The sequence below is a fragment of the Rhinolophus ferrumequinum genome, chromosome X (assembly GCF_004115265.2).
Source record: "Rhinolophus ferrumequinum isolate MPI-CBG mRhiFer1 chromosome X, mRhiFer1_v1.p, whole genome shotgun sequence".
NCBI lineage: Eukaryota > Metazoa > Chordata > Mammalia > Chiroptera > Rhinolophidae > Rhinolophus > Rhinolophus ferrumequinum.
Window position 1 is genome coordinate 53,412,001 of NC_046284.1, and position 18,865 is coordinate 53,430,865.

Sequence of the window (18,865 nt, forward strand, 5' to 3'; positions counted from 1 at the left end):
GAACATTGGAGCACACTTCTCTTTATGGATTAATGTTTTCAGATTTTTAGGGTAGATACCCAGGAGAGGGATTGCTGGGTCATATGGTAATTCTATTCGTAATTTTTTTGAAGAAACTCCACACTGCCTTCCATAGAGGCTGCACCAGTCTGCATTCCCACCAACAGTGGATGAGGGTTCCTTTTTCTCCACAGCCTCTCCAACACTTGTTACTATTTGTCTTGTTGATGACAGCCATTCTGACTGGGGTGAGGTGATATCTCATTGTGGTTTTTATTTGCATTTCTCTGATGATTAGTGATGCTGAGCATTTTTTTATATGTCTATTTGCCATTTGTATGTCCTCTTTGGAGAAATGTCTCTTCATGTCCTCTGCCCATTTTTTAATTGAAGTGTTTGGTTTTTTGTTGTTGTTGAGTTGTATGATATATTTGAGTTGTATAGTGTCCTTATATATTTTGGATATTAGCTCCTTATCATTGGCATTGTTTGCAAAAATCTTCTCCCATTCGGTTGGTTGCCTCTTTATTTTGTCAATGGTTTCTTTTCCTGTGCAAAAGCTTTTTAGTTTGATATAGTCCCATTCATTTATTTTAGCTTTTACTTCGCTTGCTTTTGGAGTCAAATTCATAAAATGCTTTTTGAACCCTAAGTTTAGTACCTATGTTTTCTTCTATGCAGTTTATTGTGTCAGGTCTTATGCTTAAGTCTTTGATCCATTTTGAATTAATTTTGGTACATGGTGACAGATGGCAGTCCAGTTTCATTCTTTTGCATGTGGCTATCCACTTCTCCCAGCACCATTGATTGAAGAGGCTGTCTTTTCTCCATTGCATGTTTTCTGCTTCTTTGTCAAAAATTATCTGTCCATATTTATGTGGGTTTATTTCTGGGTTCTGAATTCTATTCCATTGGTCTGTGTGTCTGTTTATCTGCCAATACCATGCTGTTTTGATTATTGTAGCCCTGTAGTACAAGCTAAAGTCAGGGAGTGTGATACCTCCAGCATTGTTCTTTTTTCTTAAAATTCCTTTGGCTATTTGGGGTCTTTTGTGGTTCCAAACAAATCTGATGACTTTTTTGTTCTGTTTCTTTAAGAAATGCCATTGGGATTTTGATGGGGATTGCATTAAATCTGTATATTGCTTTGTGTGATATGGCCATTTTAACTGTGTTGATTCTTCCAATCCATGAACATGGAATGTCTTTCCATCTCTTTGTGCCTTCTTCAATTTCTTTTTAAAATGTTTTACAGTTTTTAGCATATAGTTCTTTCACATCCTTGGTTAAGTTGATTCCTAGGTATTTTATTCTTTTTGTTGCAATTGCAAAAGGGATTTTTTTAAATTTCTTTTTCTGAGATTTCATTGTTAGTATATAGGAATGCAATGGACTTTTGTACTTCGATTTCGCAGCCGGCAACTTTATTTGTTGATTGTTTCTAATAGCTTTTTGGTGGATTCTTTAGGGTTTTCTATATATAACATCATGTCATCTGCAAAGAGTGACAATTTAACTACTTCATTTCAAATTTAGATGTCTTTTATTTCTTTGTCTTGCTTGATTGCTCTGACGAGGACTTCCAACAGTATGTTGAAAAGCAGACGAGATAGGGGATAGCCCTGTCGTGTTCCTGAAGGTAGAGCAAAGAGTTTCAGTTTTTCACCATTAATTATGAGATTAGCTGAGGGCTTGTCATATATGGCCTTTATTATGTTGATGTATTTTCCTTCTATACCTATGTTATTAAGTGTTTTAGTCATAAGTTGATGTATCTTATCACATGCTTTTTCTGCATCTATTGATATAATCATACTATTTTTGTCCTTTATTTTGTTTACGTAGTGTATTACATTGATTGATTTGTGTATGTTGAACCATCATTGTGCCCCTGGGATGAACTGTACTTGGTCGTGATGTACAATCTTTCTTTTTTCCCCTCTTCTTCCACCTCCCCCTGACTGCAGTTCAAGCCGTTGTTTCTCAGTCTAGTTGTGTAGGACACAGCTCCCTGGCCCATGCAGGTATTATGAGCCTTGCTCTCCCCCCTAGCTGAGGCAGTGGGTCACCAATCATCAGTCTGCTGCTCCCAGCAGCTCATGGCAGCTCTCACTGGCTGCCAGCCACTCACGCTTGGCTACTGGCCGCACATGGCAGCACACGGCCGCCCACGGCAGCTCACGTTGGCTGCCGGCCACTCACACCGGCTGCCGGCCACTCACATTGGCCACTGGCCGCTCATGGCAGCATACAGTAGCCTGCGGCAGTGTTCAGCAGCCCACAGCAGCAAAAGGCAGCACTCAGCAGCCCACGGCAGCTCATGCCAACCTCCGGCTGCTCACGGCAGCCCAGCTCCAGGAAGAGCTGTTGTTCACAATCTTAGCTGTAGAGGGTGCCGCTCACTGGACCATCTGAGAATCGAACTGGCGACCTTGGCGTTAGGAGCACGGCGCTCCAACCACCTGAGACATCGGGCTGGCCCGTATAATCTTTTTAATGCTTTGCTGCATTCAGTTTGCTAGAATTTTGTTTAGGATTTTTGCATCTGTATTCAAAACAGGTACTGTCCTGTAATTTTCTTTTTATGTGTTATCCGTCCCAGGTTTTATCAGGGTAATGTTTGCCTCAAAAAAATGAGTTAGGGAATATTGTCTCTTCTTCAGTTTTTTGGAAGAGTTTGAGTAGGACAGGTATTAGATCCTCTTTGAAGATTTGGTAGAGTTCACTAGTGAAGCCATCTGGTTCTGGACTTTCGCTTTTGGGAAGGTTTCAGATGACTGATTCAATTTCCTTACTGGTTATCAGTCTATTTAGATTTTCCAACTCTTCACGATTCAGCCTAGGAAGGCTATATGTTTCTAAGAAGTTGTCTATTTCTTTTAGGTTATTGAATGTGGTGGCATATAGTCCTTCATAGTATTCTTGGGTAATCCTTTGTATTTCTGTGGCATTCGTGATAACTTCCTCTCTTTCATTTCTGATTTTGTTTATATGTGTCTTTTCTCTTTTTATCTTAGTGAGTCTAGGCAAGGGTTTGTCAATTTTTTTAATCTTTTCAAATAACCAGCTCTTTGTCACGTTAATTTTTTCTATTGTCCATTTGCTTTCTATTTCATTTAGTTCTCCAATTTTTATTTTTTCCTTCCTTCTGCTGACGTTGGGTTTCATTTATTCTTCTTTTTCTATTTCTTTAAGATGTAATGTGAGGTTATTTACCTGGGATTTTTCTTGTTTCTTGAGATAAGCCTGACATCATATAAATTTCCACCTTAAAACTGGTTTCGCTGCATCTCCAAAATTTTGGTAGGATGTATTTTCATTCTCATTTGTTTCTATGTATCTTTTGATCTCTCCTCTTAGTTCTTCTTTGACCCAGTCATTCTTTAAAGGTATGTTGTTCAATTTCCACATATTTGTGGTTTTTCCTGCTTTCTTTTTGCAGTTGATATCCAATTTCAAAGCCTTCTGATCAGAGAATATGCTTAGTATGATTTCAGTCTTCTTAAATTTGCTGAGGCTAGTTGTATGTCCCAATATATGGTCTATCCTTGAGAATGTTCCCTGTACACTAGAAAATAATGTATGGTCTGATATTCTTGGATGAAGTTCTGTATAAATGTCAATTATGTCCATTTCATCTAATGTGTCATTTAGGGCTGATATTTCATTATTTATTTTCTGTTTGGATGATTTAGCCATAGCTGTCAATGATGTATTTTGGTCCCCTAGTATAATTGTGTTTTGGTCAAGCTCTCCCTTTAAGTTCTGTTAGAAGTTGCTTTGTATATTTCGGTGCTCCCCGATTGGGGACATATATATTTTTATTTTATTTCTTTTATTGGGGAATATTGAGGAACAGTGTGTTTCTCCAGGGACCATCAGCTCCAAGTTGTTGTCCTTCAGTGTAGTTGTGGAGGGCGCAGCTGAGATCCAAGTCCAGTCACAGTTTTCAATCTTAGTTGCAGGGGACACAGCCCACCATCCCTTGCGGGAATTGAACCAGCAACCTTGTTGTTGAAAGCTCACACTCTAAGCAACTGTGCCATCTGGCTGCCCCTCTGGCAGCTCAGCGGCAGCTTGTTGCCTTCCATCTAGTTGTGGAGGGCACAGCTCACTGGCCATGTGGGAATTGAACCAGCAACCCTCTTGTTCAGAGCTCGTGCTCTAAGGAACTGAGCCATCCGGCTGCCCCAGGGGTATAAATGTTCATGACTCTTATGTCTTCTTGTTTTATAGTCCCCTTTATTATTATGAAATGTCCATCTTTGTCTCTTGTTACCGTTTTTATCCTGAAGAATGTGTCATCTGATATCAGTAGGGATATACCTGCTTTTCTCTGGATACCATTTGCTTGGAGTATCAATTTCTACCCTTTCACTTTGAGGCTATATTTTTCCTTGTAGTTGTTATGTGTCTCCTGGAGGCAGCATATGGTTGGGTTTAGTTTTTTGATCCAATCTGTTATTCTATGCGTTTTTATTGGTGAGTTCAGTCCATTTTTATTTAGGGTGATTATTCGTATAGGAGGATTTCTTATCATTCTATCTTTTGTTTTCTGTTAGGAATGTGTCTCCATTGTTTCTTTGCCTTTTTCTTGCTGTCTTTTATTTCAGTGTGGTGGTATTCTATGATTTTGCCCCCTGTTTCTTCTTTTATTATTTTATGTATTTCAGTTCTGGATTTTTTTGAGTGGTTACCATTAAGTTTATATAAAAGAAATTTTCATATTTAGAGTATTCCATTTTCTTCTGCATGCTTACTTTCTCTATTTCCTTATGCTAGTTTGGACCTTTACTTTCTCGTCTTTTATGTTTTTGTTGTCACAAATTATCTCTATTTATGCTGCTTGAATAGCCTCCTTCATTATTTCTTGTGGCACAGGTGATGTGTTAGAAAATTCCCTCTGCTTCTGTACGTCTGGAAAGATCTTTATTCCTTCCTCATATCTAAAGGATATCTTTACTGGATATATTATCCTTGGCTCATAATTTGTCTCTTTCAATAGTTTGAATATTTGGTTCCACTCCCTCCTGGCTTGTAGAGTTTCCGCTGAAAAATCTGATGATTATCTAATGGACTTTCCATTGCAGGTTACAGTCTTCTTTTCCCTGGCTGCCTTGAGGATTCTTTCTTTGTCGTTAATTTTTGACAGCTGCAATACAATGTGCCTTGGAGAAGGCCTGTTGGGGTTAAGGTAATTAGGTGTTCTGTTTGCTTTTTGGATTTGAGGATCCAGTTCTTTACACAAGTTTGGGAAGTTCTCATCAACTATTTGTATATATTCTCTGTTCCCTTCTCCCTTTCTTCTCCTGCTGGTATGCCCATTATTCTTATATTGCTCTTTCTGATGGAGTCAGAAAGTTCGTGTAGAGTTCTTTCATTTCTTTGAACTCTCTAGTCTCTCTATTCTTCCATCTGTGTCATTTCTAGATTTCTATCTTCGATGTCACTGATTCTTTCCTCCATCTGGTCAACTCTATTTTCTAAGCTGGTTATTTCATTCTTCATTTCTTTTCTTGAGTTCTTAATCTCCAGAAATTCTATTTGGTTCTTTTTTAGAATTTCAGTCTCTTTGGTTAAATGTTTATTTTGTTCTTTGATTGTGTTTCTGAATTCATTAAACTGCCTTCTGTGTTTTCTTGCATCTTGTTGAATTTTTTTCAGAACTGCAATCTTGAATTCTCTGTCATTGAAGTCACATATTTCCATATCTTTAAGTTCATTTTCTGGAGACTTTTCACTTACTTTCTGAGCTGCTTTGTTACCTTGGTTATTCATGGTAATTAGTGAATTGTTAGTTGTCTTCCTAGGCCTCTACAGGAGTGGGTTCTGCAACAGGTTGTTAGGAAGAGGTCTTTGCTTTCCAATAGGTGTTGGTAAATGTTTTGTTTTCTTTCTAACTGCAGACTTTAAGTCTTTCTCATGGTGTAGTGTTATATTTTCTCTGCACTATTCTGGCTTCTCACACAATGGGGGGATTCCCTGGAAGGTGGGCTTCTCCTCTGTGAGCAGGTTGCATGGATCTCAGGACACCCCCTCCATTGGCAGTTGTGGAAAGCTTCTGAAGTTCTGAAGGTCTTCCTGCACAAGATTCAGGACCTGTGTGTTTCACCGGCTGTTTACTCCTGCATGGATCCGCCCAGATAAGTGGGGACAGGGGCAGGATGTGGTTTGAGAGGTGGCCCAAAACAATGGCAGCAAGCACCAGCACAGCCGGTCCTGCACCCAAGGCTCCCTCCCCTTTGCCAGAACTAGTTGTGTTTCGAGTCCATGGCTTTGGGCCACATTTCTCAGATTTGCAAATGGTATTCTGTTCTTTTCATCTGACCCTGCTACAGTTCCACTTCTAGCACTCGGATAGTGGGGTGGGGACGAGTTCTGGGAGGATCGGGAGGAGTCGGCTAGCCTCCGTGCCTATGTCTTCTGTCCTCTGTTTGGCAGTGAGGGCTTAAACCACTGTTTTCACCCTTCTTCCCTCAGTCTTTGCTCCGAGGTCTCTGCTGTGAGTGTTGGGTTCAGTTGTATTATATGCTGAACCCTGAAGTGGGACTGTGGGCCATAATGGGAGTGGTAGCAGTACGAGTTCTTCCCACTCCCGTGGCTGCGGTAGCTCTGGAGTGCAGGGGGCTTGGATCTCTGAGCTTCGTCTGCATTCTGCCCCTGTACAGTCTGGGTCTCTGCATTTCCCCTTTCCCTCCTCCCCTGCTCACCCTATTTGCTCACCTTTAGAGGAGTTCAGTTGCGCGTCTCTTAGTCTTGCCTGTCTGCTGCTCAGGGAGTCCTTTGTGGAATTATAGTTGTTCAATTTGTTATAAATTCCAGGGGAGATTTCAAGAGGCTCACCTCACATTGCAATTTCTGTGATGTCTCAGTGTTTATATGGTTATGAATATAGATACTCACTCCTGTGTTAAGCAGGTATACTAAAATTTTATTTTCCTTTATTGTAGTTTTTTTTTTCATTTTATATCATGGGAAATTGCAAACATATTAAAGTAGAGAAGGGTATAACAAACTACATGTATCCATTACCCAGCTTCAACAACTATCAATATGTGTCCAGTCTTATTTTATCTATTCTCAGTACCAATAGTAGTACTAAAAAATGGTTTAGAAAAGAGCTCAGGATTTCTGTCCAGTTCTTTTTGTCAAATTATTGGGCCTTTTGAAATAATTCTTCTCTTTGTAGGTCAGTCAATAATTTGATACTTGATACACAGCTATTTTTTTTTTTTCATTTTGCTTGCTTTCAAATTTTAGGGATTGATTTTTTTTTCTCTTTCATTTTGATTAAATTTTGTTTTAAAATATTGTAAAATATTTACATGGTCAAATCTACAGAATAACAGTACATTTAGAGAGATCTAGCTTTCTTTCCCCTCTGTTCCCTCTAGTCAGTTTCCTCCCTCCTCCTTTAGGTAACAATTTTTATTCAGTTTTGCTTATTTTAATACATGATAAAATATTTGTACCCCCCTTTTATTAGCTAAAAGTTAGTTTAATATGGACACTGTTCTGCACCTTTTTTATTCATATAATAATATACTTCGTTTTTTTTATAGTGGCATAGTATGACGGATTTTACAACTTTTTATTTTAATTGGCATGAATAATTACCTCATTTTTCCAATGGCTTAGTTTTCTGTAAACCTTATGCTAATTTTTTTCCAGGTGCTCTAAGAGCTCTGTCAAACATTCATCAATATTCTCCATATGCTTAAAAACTTGAGTTCAGTGTTTTCCTTGAAGACCTTTTCCTTCGAGTCTTCTATCCTATAGGCTCCCGAGGCCTTCTGCATGGCTGTTATCCTGGGACTCCTTTTGCTGCTCTCCTGTCTTGTCTCCCCTGTTTCTTAGTCTCCCTGTCTTCCTTTTTCTGGTTTACACCCTCATTTGGCTGGAATATGCCTCCGATTAGCTTCCTGAGGAAAGGTACCTGGGAGGTAAAGTTTTATAGTCTTTGCATGTCTATAAGTGTCTTCCTGACACTTCCTGACACTTATTTCCTGACATATGACTGAGGTTTTTCTAGATTTCAAAATCTGAGTTTGAATCATTTGCCTTTATAAATATGAAGACATGGTTTCATTGTCATCTGACGACGAATGTAAGTCTAAATGCTACTTTAAGTCCTGATCCTTTGTAGATATTCCCTCCCCTCTTTTTTTCTTCTAGAAGCTTTTAAGGAATCTCTTTATCCCTGAAACTTCATGACCACGTGGGCCTTTTTTTCATTCATTGTGGTGGGTACTTTCTAGGCCTTGTCACTCTGGAAACAAATATTTTCAGATGTAGGAAATTTTCCTGTATTCTTACCTCCTTCTTTCATTTTCTATATTCTCTCTGTATAGCATATTTCTTGGATTTTGGACTTCATGGATTGGTTCTATAACCTGCTACACATTCCTCTCCTATTTTCGATTTCTTTGCCTTTTGTTCTCCTTTTTTGTGAAATTTTATTGACATAAATGCCAACATCTTAATTGAATTTTTCTACTATCCTACCTTTAATTTTCAAAATATTTTTCTTGTTTTATGATCATTCATTTTGTATAACACCTTGTCTTTTTTTTAGTTATATAGTTTAGTAATGGTGTGTGTGTGTATGTCTGTTTTTGTTGTTGTTCTCTGAATTGTGTATTTCCTATATCCGTAAAGAATTTTTTCCTTTTTGTTTTGGGCATTGTCTTGTTTCTTTGTTTGTTTGGGCATTGTCTTTCACATGGAGCCTTTATCGAACATTTGGTGATAATTGACTGGCTGTTCGTATTTAAGAGTGAGGCCTTAAAAAACTGATCAGCAGTTCAGCTTGAGTGGATTTGTTGATTCTTGGCTCCACTTCTGGTGATTGTGTGTGTGTGGGGGGGGTTGTCCCCCTCCATGTGTCTGTCTCAGGATATCTTTACTCTGAGGCTATTAAGTTTCACGAGAAAATCATCTCCAAATTTCCTGGCTTGTTGCTGGCCTTCCAGAATTGGGGTGTGGAAAGGGAGATGGAGTTCCCACCATTAAGAATGAAGATTTAATTGAAACTCGCTGTTTCCACCCCTCCTCCACCACCACTGTGCCTGGTATCTCCAAATTCAGAGCTTTTTTAGGTTCATTTTCTACTGAGGGGAAAAAACAACACTCCAGTCTCCTGCTGTATAGATATTCTTGGTAGGATGAGGATGTTTACCACTTTTGCGTCCATACTTTCAACCATACCCTGCTTTTTAGCCCTGTACCTCACCTCATCTCTGCCTCTTCCAGTACCTTGCACCTTTGACTTTGAGCCTTTCCAGGGTTGTGTGGAACACATAAGCCTTACATCTCATCAGATCTCCCTTTGTAGGCAATCCAGATGTAGCTTCCTTCATCTTTGTAAGTCAGTTGTCACTCCGGTCTGCTTTCCATCTTCTAAGACTTTATTTACCGTATTTTGCCGTGAATAATATGCGCCTGTGTATAATGTGCACCCACGTTTTTGGCCCAAACTTTCAGGGAAAATAAATCTTCCATTTTAATTTTTTTATAAATTTTTATTGGGGAATATTGGGGAACAGTGTGTTTTTCCAGGACCCATCAGCTCCATGCCAAGTTGCTGTTCTCAATCTAGTTGTGGGGGGCACAGCCCAGCTCCAAGTAAAGCCGTTGTTTTTCAATCTACTTGTAGAGGGCGCAGCTCACTGGCCCATATGGGAATCGAACCGGCGACCTTGGTGTTATGGTCACTGCACTCTAAACACTGAGCCAACTGGCCGCCCACCAGCGGCTCAGCTCCAAGCTCAAGCCATTTTTTGTTTTGTTTTCTTAAATTTTTATTTTATTTATTTATTTATTAGTTTCAGGTGTAAAAAACAATGTAATAGTTGTAAAGATTTTGTAGGGTATCTGACGGAAACTTGCCCCAGTAGGGAGACCACTTCAGGGATGATGTAGATGCCTGATCACTGCACTGTACACCTGAAGCTGAAGCTGAACAATAATGAATGTGAACTACAATTATATATGTGTGTGTGTGTGTGTGTGTGTGTGTGTGTGTGTGTATGGTTACCAGAAGTGGAGTCAAGCCATTGTTTTCTTTTTATTTATTTATTGGGGTGACAATTGTTAGTAAAATTACATAGATTTCAGGTGTACAATTCTGTATTACATCATGTATAAATCCCATTGTGTGTTCACCACCTAGAGTCAGTTCTCCTTCCATCACCATATATTTGATCCACCTTACCCTCATCTCCCATGCCCACCCCTCCATTGTTTTCAATGTAGTTGTGGAGGGTGCAGCTCACTGGCCCATGTGGGAATTGAACTGGCAACCTTGGTGTTATGAGCACTATGCTCTAACCACTGAACCAACTGACCCCCCCATTTTAATTTTTTAATTCAAATTTTTATTTGTTTGTATTTAGGTACTTGTTTTTTGTATTATAAAGGAATTTTAGCATTTATTTATTTATTATTACACTTTTAAGTCATAAGCATAAATAAAAGAATTAAAAACATTTATATAGATATGGAATTAGTACTACCCATGTATAATTCGCACCCTTGTTTTTTCTTCAAAATTTGGGCAAAAAGTTCACATTATATACAGCAAAATATGGTAGTTTGTCCTTGTCATCTTTTATCTTTTTTCTTTCTTTCATTTATTCATTCAACAAGTACCATTGAGTACCTACAAGTCCCAGGCACTATTCTAAGTGATTAGGATACAATAATGAAGAAAATGTTCCTTCCCTTTTGGAACTTACATTTTAGTGGGGGGAGACAGAGTTTTTAAAAAATGTATCTCGTCTAGAAGCACTCCTATTTTAAAAAGTCTGGGAGGAGAGGAGGAGCAAGTAAAGGAGACAGAAGGAGCAGCCTGTGAGGTCAGAGGAGGTCAGGAGAATGGGGTCCTGAAAGACAAGTGAAGACAGTGAACTGAGGAGGGGGAGCTCATCAGCTGTGCCAAATGCTCCTGAGTGAGTATCTACAAATGCCAGGGCTAGTAAGATGAAGACTGAGAATTGACCATTGAACTGCATCACAAGGTCATTGGTGACCTTAGTATGAACTTTTTGGTGAAAGGATGGGGGCCTGATTCGATTGGATGAATAAAAGGAGAGGAATCAGAAGTTGTGAATACAGTTGACCCTTCAACAACATGGGGATTAGGGGTGCAGACCCTCGTGCAGTCGAAAATGTGCATATAACTTTTGACTCCTCAAAAACTTAACTACTAATAGCCTACTGTTTACCAGAAGCCTTACCAATAACATAGTCAATTAACACATATTTTCTATATGTATTAGGTTGGTGCAAAAATAATTGTGGTTTAAAAGGTTAAAAATGCAAAAACCGCAAATACTTTTGTACCAACCTAATATTATATATTATATTCTTATAATAAAGTAATCTGGAGAAAGAAAATGTCATTAAGAAAATCATAAGGAAGAGAAAATACATTTATAGTACTGTACATATTTATTGAAACAAATCTACATACAAGTGGACCCTGCAGTTCAGACTCTGTTGTTCAAGGGTCAACTGTGTATACAATTTTTTGAAAAGTTGCTACAAAAAGGAGAAGGGAAGAGAACAGAGGCTGGTGGGGAAAGTGGGGTCAAGGAGGTTCCTTTTTTTATATAAATTTATTTTTCAATTACAGTTGATATGCAATATTATATTAGTTTCAGGTGTACAACATAGTGATTGGATATTCATATAACTTATGAAATGATCCCCTGATAAGTCTAGGAACCATTTGACACCATACATAGTTATTACAATATTATTGACTATATTCCCTATGCTGTACTTTACATCCCCATGACTTTTTATAACTGGCAATTTGTACTTCTTAATCTTTTTACTTTTTTCACCCATCCTCTTTCTTTTTAAATATGGACGGGTAACAGTATGCTTGTATATTGATGGGACAGATCCAGCAATGAGGGAGAAAAATGATGATGCAGGAGGAAAGAGAGAAGGGAGAATTGGTGGAGCAAGGAGCTTAAATAAGCTTATATATTTTTTATTCCTTTATTTCATTTTATTAGGATTTTTGCAAGAAATATTCTGTTTTTTTTTTTGTTTGTTTTTTTTTTAGGTTTTGGAAATAACATTTATTTTTTAAAAGTTAACGTGCATATAATAAGAAAGTGAAAACACAAGACAAAGTCATAATCACAAGCAGTTTAGTTTGATGTGTCCTTCTAGGTCCTGTGTGTATTATTCTGTTGTTTTTAACCAGAAGTTTTCATTCCTTTTTTAACCAGAAGTTTTAACCAGAAGTTTTTAACCAGAAGTTTTAACCAGAAGTTTTCATTCCTTTTTTAAAGTTTATTTTTATTGCGATATAATTGGCATATAGTACTGTGTAATTTTAAATTGTACAGTGTGTTGATTTGATACATTTATATGTTGTAATCTGATCACAGGCCCCCTCACTCTTAATACTTAGGCATTTCTATATAAGAATTTCAGTCTCTGTTTTATAAATGAAGAAACCAAGGCCTGAGCTCATACAATGGAGAAGCTATATTTCATTTTCACTTACCCATTACCTTCTAGGTCAGACTCACTTTTTCAATTTTCCATCCTTCCAGGTCCTCAGTGACATTTGAATCTTGCTTCCAAAACAACATTCCTTGTCAACAAGCCAGTAAAGAAGAGTTGAACCAGTCTTTCTTTAAATCACCAACCTCAAAATTTGAAAAATATACTTAGTATAGTTAAGCATATCTTATATTGCATTTATGTGAAATTATACCAAAAGTGACCAAGTCCAGCCTTAATTGATTTTACCCTCTCAGGCAGCCCTGTGTTTTGGTATAACTTCCCCTTCCATGCATAATTTCAGTATTGTTTGAAAACTATAGTGGATCTAGAACACATGTATTATGAAAACTAAAGGATCTAGTAAATCAGACAGTGTGTCCTGTTGTGGTAGCAACAAGCTTGTGTTTGAAAAGTTTGGCTTGAAGGGTTTTTGAGATCTCAACAACTAAATTAGAATTGCATTTGACTTGTATTCATCAGGAGGAAATGAAGGAGCCAACTAAATTACGGTGTAGTTGGCACCTGGTTATATGAAGAAATTTTTTTAAATGATGGGCTTACATCAGGAATTTATAAGAATGAAATCATAGCAGCTTATTGCTGCTAGAAGAAATTAACATAAATGGAAGATTATTGTATTCCATACTAATATATAGAATAACCTGAGATTCTACGTACAAATAAAATACTTGTCTGGTTCATTCATTCACACCTTCTTTCAGTAATCATTATTGAGCAACTATTATGTGCCAGACTAAGGGTACAACTCTAAGCCTTCATGGAGCTTACTGTTTGGAATACAATGGATAATATCCCTCTGTAAGGTCAAAGGGTAGGGATCATGTTTCTTATCTCACTATATTAGTTTGCTAGGGCTGCCATAACAAAATACTACAGACTGGGTGGCTTAAACAACAGAAATTTATTTTTCTCAGCGTTCTGAACGCTAGATGTCCAAGATCAAGATGTTGGCAACTTGGTTTCTTCTGAGGCCTCTCTCCTTGGCTTATAGATGACCATCTTCTCACTGTATCTTCACATGATCTTTCCTCTGTGTGTGCATCCTGGTGTCTCTTTGTGTGACCAAATTTCTTTTTCTTATGAAGACATTGTTCAGATTGGATTAGGGCCTCACTTTAACTTAATCAACTCTTCAAGGACCTTATCTCCAAATACGGTCGCATTCTGAGGTACTTAAACATGTGAATTTTGGAAGGGGTTACAATTCAGCGGTAACAATCACCCAGCATGAATAATCAGCTGTGGAACTTGTAAGTTTTGCCTGTGCAATAATACTGTTCTCTTCCTAATACTATAAAGTACTCCTTCAACAGTCCCCAGTGGAAACCTGCTTTCTGTTTCATGAAGGTGGACACTGGCGTGAGCTCACAGTCTGCATCAGTAGCCAAGGGCACACAGTAGCCATCATCACTTTCCACCCTCAGGAATTAAGGCAGGATGCTAAGGGGCAGCTTCTGTAGTAACCCTTACTGTTGCTATGCTGTAGTTGGTTTGGGGGAGTTTCAGTGCACATAGCAGAAACTACACATCCACAGAACATCTGTGTGGGTCAGGAACTGGGGTTGAGGGTGAGGAGGAGGAGATGGCTACTGTGTTTCCCCGAAAATAAGACCGGGTCTCACATTAATTTTTGTTCCAAAAGACGCATTAGGGCTTATGTGTTCAGGGGATGTCATCCTGAAAAATCATGCTAGGGCTTATTTTCTGGATAGGTCTTATTTTGGGGGAAACGCGGAAGGATACTCTTTAACCATGCTGCTGGCATTATCACACTGCAGAAACTGAGGCAAGGTAACCAAATTAATTATCATGTGAGGACCCCTAAGGATTTTCAGAAGAACTTTGCCCATGGAAATTAGTAGGTGCTCTACTGAATTGGAAAACCAATTCGATGGAGACTAGAATATAGTCAGAATTTTGTAACCCAAATAACATTTCATAACCTAAATAACCCATTTACATTTACAATGCACTTAGAGCTTTCAAACATTCCCACATTAAAACATTCCTATGCTTGTGTGATCATTTCCACCAACTTACAAAGTAGGGAAGAGAAGGAAAAGTGTTCTCACCCTCATTGCACAGATGGGCAAATGAAGGCACAGAAGTACCCAAGGTTAAAAAGCCAGGAAATAGCCAAGCTAGGGCTTGAACTCAGGTCATTGATTCCTGGCCTTTTAACTCTATAGTTCCAACATATTTTATTGTCATATATCCTTGTGTGTCAAGCTAATGGTTAGGTTCTCTGTAGTGATGTAAGAATTTTAAAATGTTCTGAACTCAAAGAAAGGATTTAGTTACCATGCTCACTTTCTTCATAGTACTTTTCTTTCTCCTAGCACTCATGTCCTCTGAAGTGGTGTTTGGGTGGGTGGTTAGGATGTTTGAAGTGGAGAAGTGTGATGGGAATTGAAAGGTTATTGTTTCTTTGTGATGGGAGAAAAACTTAGTTAAGCTCCTGTTTACAACAAGAACAATTCACACTTTCTTTAGAGAACTAGGAAAGGGGCTCAGACTAGAGAAAATGTCGGTCTCTTGCATAGGATTTGTCAAAAGCCAATAAGCAAAGCAGTGCTTCTACTGAGATGTAAAAATAGCTTTTTTTGTCCTATAGAACATTGCTTTATGTTAAGTGTTATTTATAATAGGATTTGAGAAATGTGCCATCTTGTCTGACTACTGCAGGGCTGATTATTATAGAGCTAAGAGAGAAAATATGTGAGATAAGTCTTTGCTTAACTCCTGATTTTGTGGTCTGGGCAGGGGGAGCTCTGTGTTCAGAGGAGACCGTAAAGGAATTTTTCACCAAAGGGCCAGGAGCACTCTGTGACTTGACATCACTTTACTTCCAGGAAAGGTAAACCTGGGCAGCCAAACGGCAAGGAGACTGATGGCTTGCCGTAGTCTGGGTTGTAGATGGGGTCAGTAGGGCTGCTGATCACAGAGGATCTGGGCTAAGTGGTACTGGCCCTCATGACCAGCTAGGTCCAGGAACCCAGGCCACACTGTAGATGAGAGCGTGTCTGCATGTGCCTCTATCCCCCGAGAGGGGAACTCCTACTGAATTCTCAGGGCCATGCCAAGGAGGCTGTGTCTCCTAGCTGAGACGCTGGAGCCTGCCCCTCCCACCAACCACTAGAGGTAGAATAGTCTACCATTCCATTGCTTCCTTCTTTTGTTCTTTTCCAGCACCATGACCTGTTGCAGCCATCAACAGTCCTCCTACCAGCTCCTATTTGGGGAACCCGACCTCTTTGAAGATCTCTTGGGCTTGAAGATCCGTATCGCTCCAGACTCGTTTTTTCAGGTTAATACTGCTGGTGCAGAGATGCTATATCGGATCATTGACGATCTGAGTGGAGTCACCTCTAACACTATCCTCCTTGACATCTGCTGTGGGACTGGCAAGTGGCAGCCCAGGACAGAATCTCCATGCTGCTTTGCTCCCAAACCCCATGCACCCGGCACCGAGGTAGGGAGGTGGCAGTAGTGGCACAGGCATAACCTCCTTGGTTTAAAACCCTAAAATACCCTCCTCTTATCCTCTCTTACCTCCCCAGGTGTGATCGGCCTCTCCCTGGCTCAGTATGCCTCCCAGGTGCTTGGCATTGAGGTGGTGAAGCAGGCGGTAGAGGACACCAGGTGGACTTCAGCCTTCAATGGTGCAGTGCTCACAGTTGAGGGAGAAATGATGAGCTGCACTTGTTTCTGTGCTGTGGGAGGGGTTGTGTGGGAAAGGGCATCTACTGTGTCCATGACCTGTGGGGAGGAAGGGAGGCTGTTCTGCAGTGGTCAGAGATGGGTCCTGAATGACCTTCTGGAAGTGATCCCCATAGCTAACCTTTTTTTCTATCCAGAAGCAGAGTCTGAGGGAAGGAACAGGCCCAGCTGATAGAAAGAGAACTAAGCAAAACTTTGGATAATATAAAAGAGCCTCTTGACCTTACACTCATGAGGCATCATAACACAATACAATAGGTTTCAGGCTATTTTTAGCAACAGAACCTTTTCTTTGAACAAAATCTTATCTCAGACTGCAATGTAGAAAACTGATCCCCCTTGTCCCCTCTATCTCTGCTCCATACAACTCCTGAGGCTCTGTGAAAACCTCCAATATAACAGAAAGCACTTGAGTAAAAGTCAAGGTTCTCTTCTTGGTATAGGTACTTACGTGCTGTGTGAGTCACAAAGTTTTAAAATAACACTGTCTAGTCTCAAGCTGAAAGACCTACTGAGATATTGTAAGGGAAAGCACATTGTAAAAAACGAAGCAAGTCCAAAAGCGTTTTTTTCATTGTTATTCAGAGGTATGCTAGATCCAAAGGAAAATGGCAGAGCCCTGGCTCCTGTACATTTCTGTAAAGTGGAAGCTCCCTGCCACTAAAGTTGGACTTGCGTTTTCAGTTATGTCATGTGGGCCTCTCTTCTGCAGGCATCACCAACTGTGAGTCCCATGTTGGTCGATCAGAGAAGATTTTGCCACAGCTACTAAAGTCAAAGGAAGATAGGCAGTTAATTGTTGCTGTGGTGAACCCAGCCTGGGCGGGACTGCGTGAGGATGAATAGCTTTCCTGCTATAGAACTAATTGGGTGTTCCCATGATGTCCACCAGCTTTAGTCCCTCATTCTCACACCATGCTAAGAGTGCTCCCAATGGGCTGGCTGAACCTGCTTTTCCGCAGTTCCTCACCAATCCTACATGCTGGCCAGTTGGGAGTTTGTGATAACCTTGACCATGATAGTTTAATTTTATCAATAACAGTGTCTTTCTTCCTTCAAATTACCAGGTAGTTCAAGCCATTTGAAACTGCAGGGCCATCCGCACACTAGTGTTTTGTTTCCTGCAAACACCATGGTGAAACCACAAGGAACATCATCGAGTATTTTAGAATAATTTTAGATTTACGGAAAAGTTGTAAAGATAAGTACACCCAGTTTTCCGCATTGTTATCATCTTATATTACCATGGTACACTTCAAGAATGTACCATTCTAAGAAGCTGTCATTCATACGTTACTATGAACTGAACTCCATACGTTATTTGGATCGTTGAAGTTATTATTAATCTAGAGAAACCTATCATGGCTTCTCAAATCAGGATCCTGAGTATTCTTCTTTTTAAAAAAGATTTTTATTAAAATATAGTTAACATACAATATTATATTAGTTTCAGGGGTACGCCATAGTTATTCAACATTTATATACCTAAAGAAGTGATCACCATGCTAAGTCCAGCAACCATCTGACACTGTACCACATTATCACAATATTATTGACTATATTCCTTATGCTGTATATTACATTGCCATGACTTATTTGTTTTATACTTGGAAATTTGGACCTCTTATTTTCCTTCACATCTCTTCCCTTTTTTTAGTTTTTCAATTTTAGTTGACATTCAGTATTATTTGATATTAATTTCAGGTATACAGCATAGTGTTTAAACATTTATATAATTTACAAAGTGATCCCCCTGACTAGACTAGTACTCACCTGGCACCATACATAGCTATTACCATATTATTGACTATTGTGGGGACAGAGCTCCAGAGAGCAGTTTCCAGGCTCTCGGCCTCACGTGGAAAGGTGCTGGCTCAGGTAGTAGATGGCCGTCAGCTATAACCCTTGAGCCATTGGCCGTCAGCTGTAACCCTTGAGCCATTAGCCACTAATATAACTGCCGCAGCTGTGTTGGGGAGTGGAGTCGAGGAGAGTCGTCGGTCGGTTGGCAGAAAAGCGGACAGCAGGTCGCACGTCGTGTGAATCCAGCCTCCAGTGAGACTATAGTGGTATGACTCCCCTACCTATGGCTCCGTGGGTGTTCCTTTTTGGCCTAGCCACATCCTTCGTTCTTATGTGGGGAGCTGGAGCAGAGACCCCGCAGGCTGCCCCGTGTGACAAATGGTGCAGTGAGCAGGGTCTCCTGCATGAAAAATGGCGCAGAGAGCAGGGCGTGGTGGCGGCCGAAACTCTCCGGAATGTACTGGAGCAGTTTATATGTCTAAAAGCTCAGTTTCGTAAGCAGGGTACGGTGCCAGCCAAAACCTACCGAAGCATGGTGGAGTTGTTTGTGCGTGTGAGAGCTCAGCCTCGGGAGGCCCATGAGGAGCGACACTGGGAACGGAAGGCGCCGTCTGCCTGGGAGACTCAAGCCTCCAGCTGGCACATCACCCTCTTAGCCATGGAGGGCGTTGCCTTTATTTTCGTGATCTGCCGCGGCCTTAGGCTCCGAGGGTTGTGGACATCTTCTGCAGAGGACTCCACCCACTCAGACACCTGGTACTGCGAGCAAGATTCCGACCAGGTAGGAATGGAG

At 39.9% G+C, this 18,865-nt stretch overlaps 1 protein-coding gene across 1 annotated transcript in view; it reads left to right on the forward strand.

Moving 5' to 3' along the window:
- The window catches only part of TRMT2B (tRNA methyltransferase 2 homolog B), a 59,731-nt gene that overhangs the window by 26,667 nt on the left and 14,199 nt on the right, over nt 1-18,865 (forward strand). Inside the window, 8 exon segments of the mRNA XM_033135223.1 lie at nt 13,837-14,005; nt 14,288-14,340; nt 15,313-15,406; nt 15,739-15,953; nt 16,110-16,211; nt 16,982-17,101; nt 17,329-17,381; nt 17,383-17,429. Coding sequence (XP_032991114.1) covers nt 13,837-14,005; nt 14,288-14,340; nt 15,313-15,406; nt 15,739-15,953; nt 16,110-16,211; nt 16,982-17,101; nt 17,329-17,381; nt 17,383-17,429 — 853 coding nt within the window.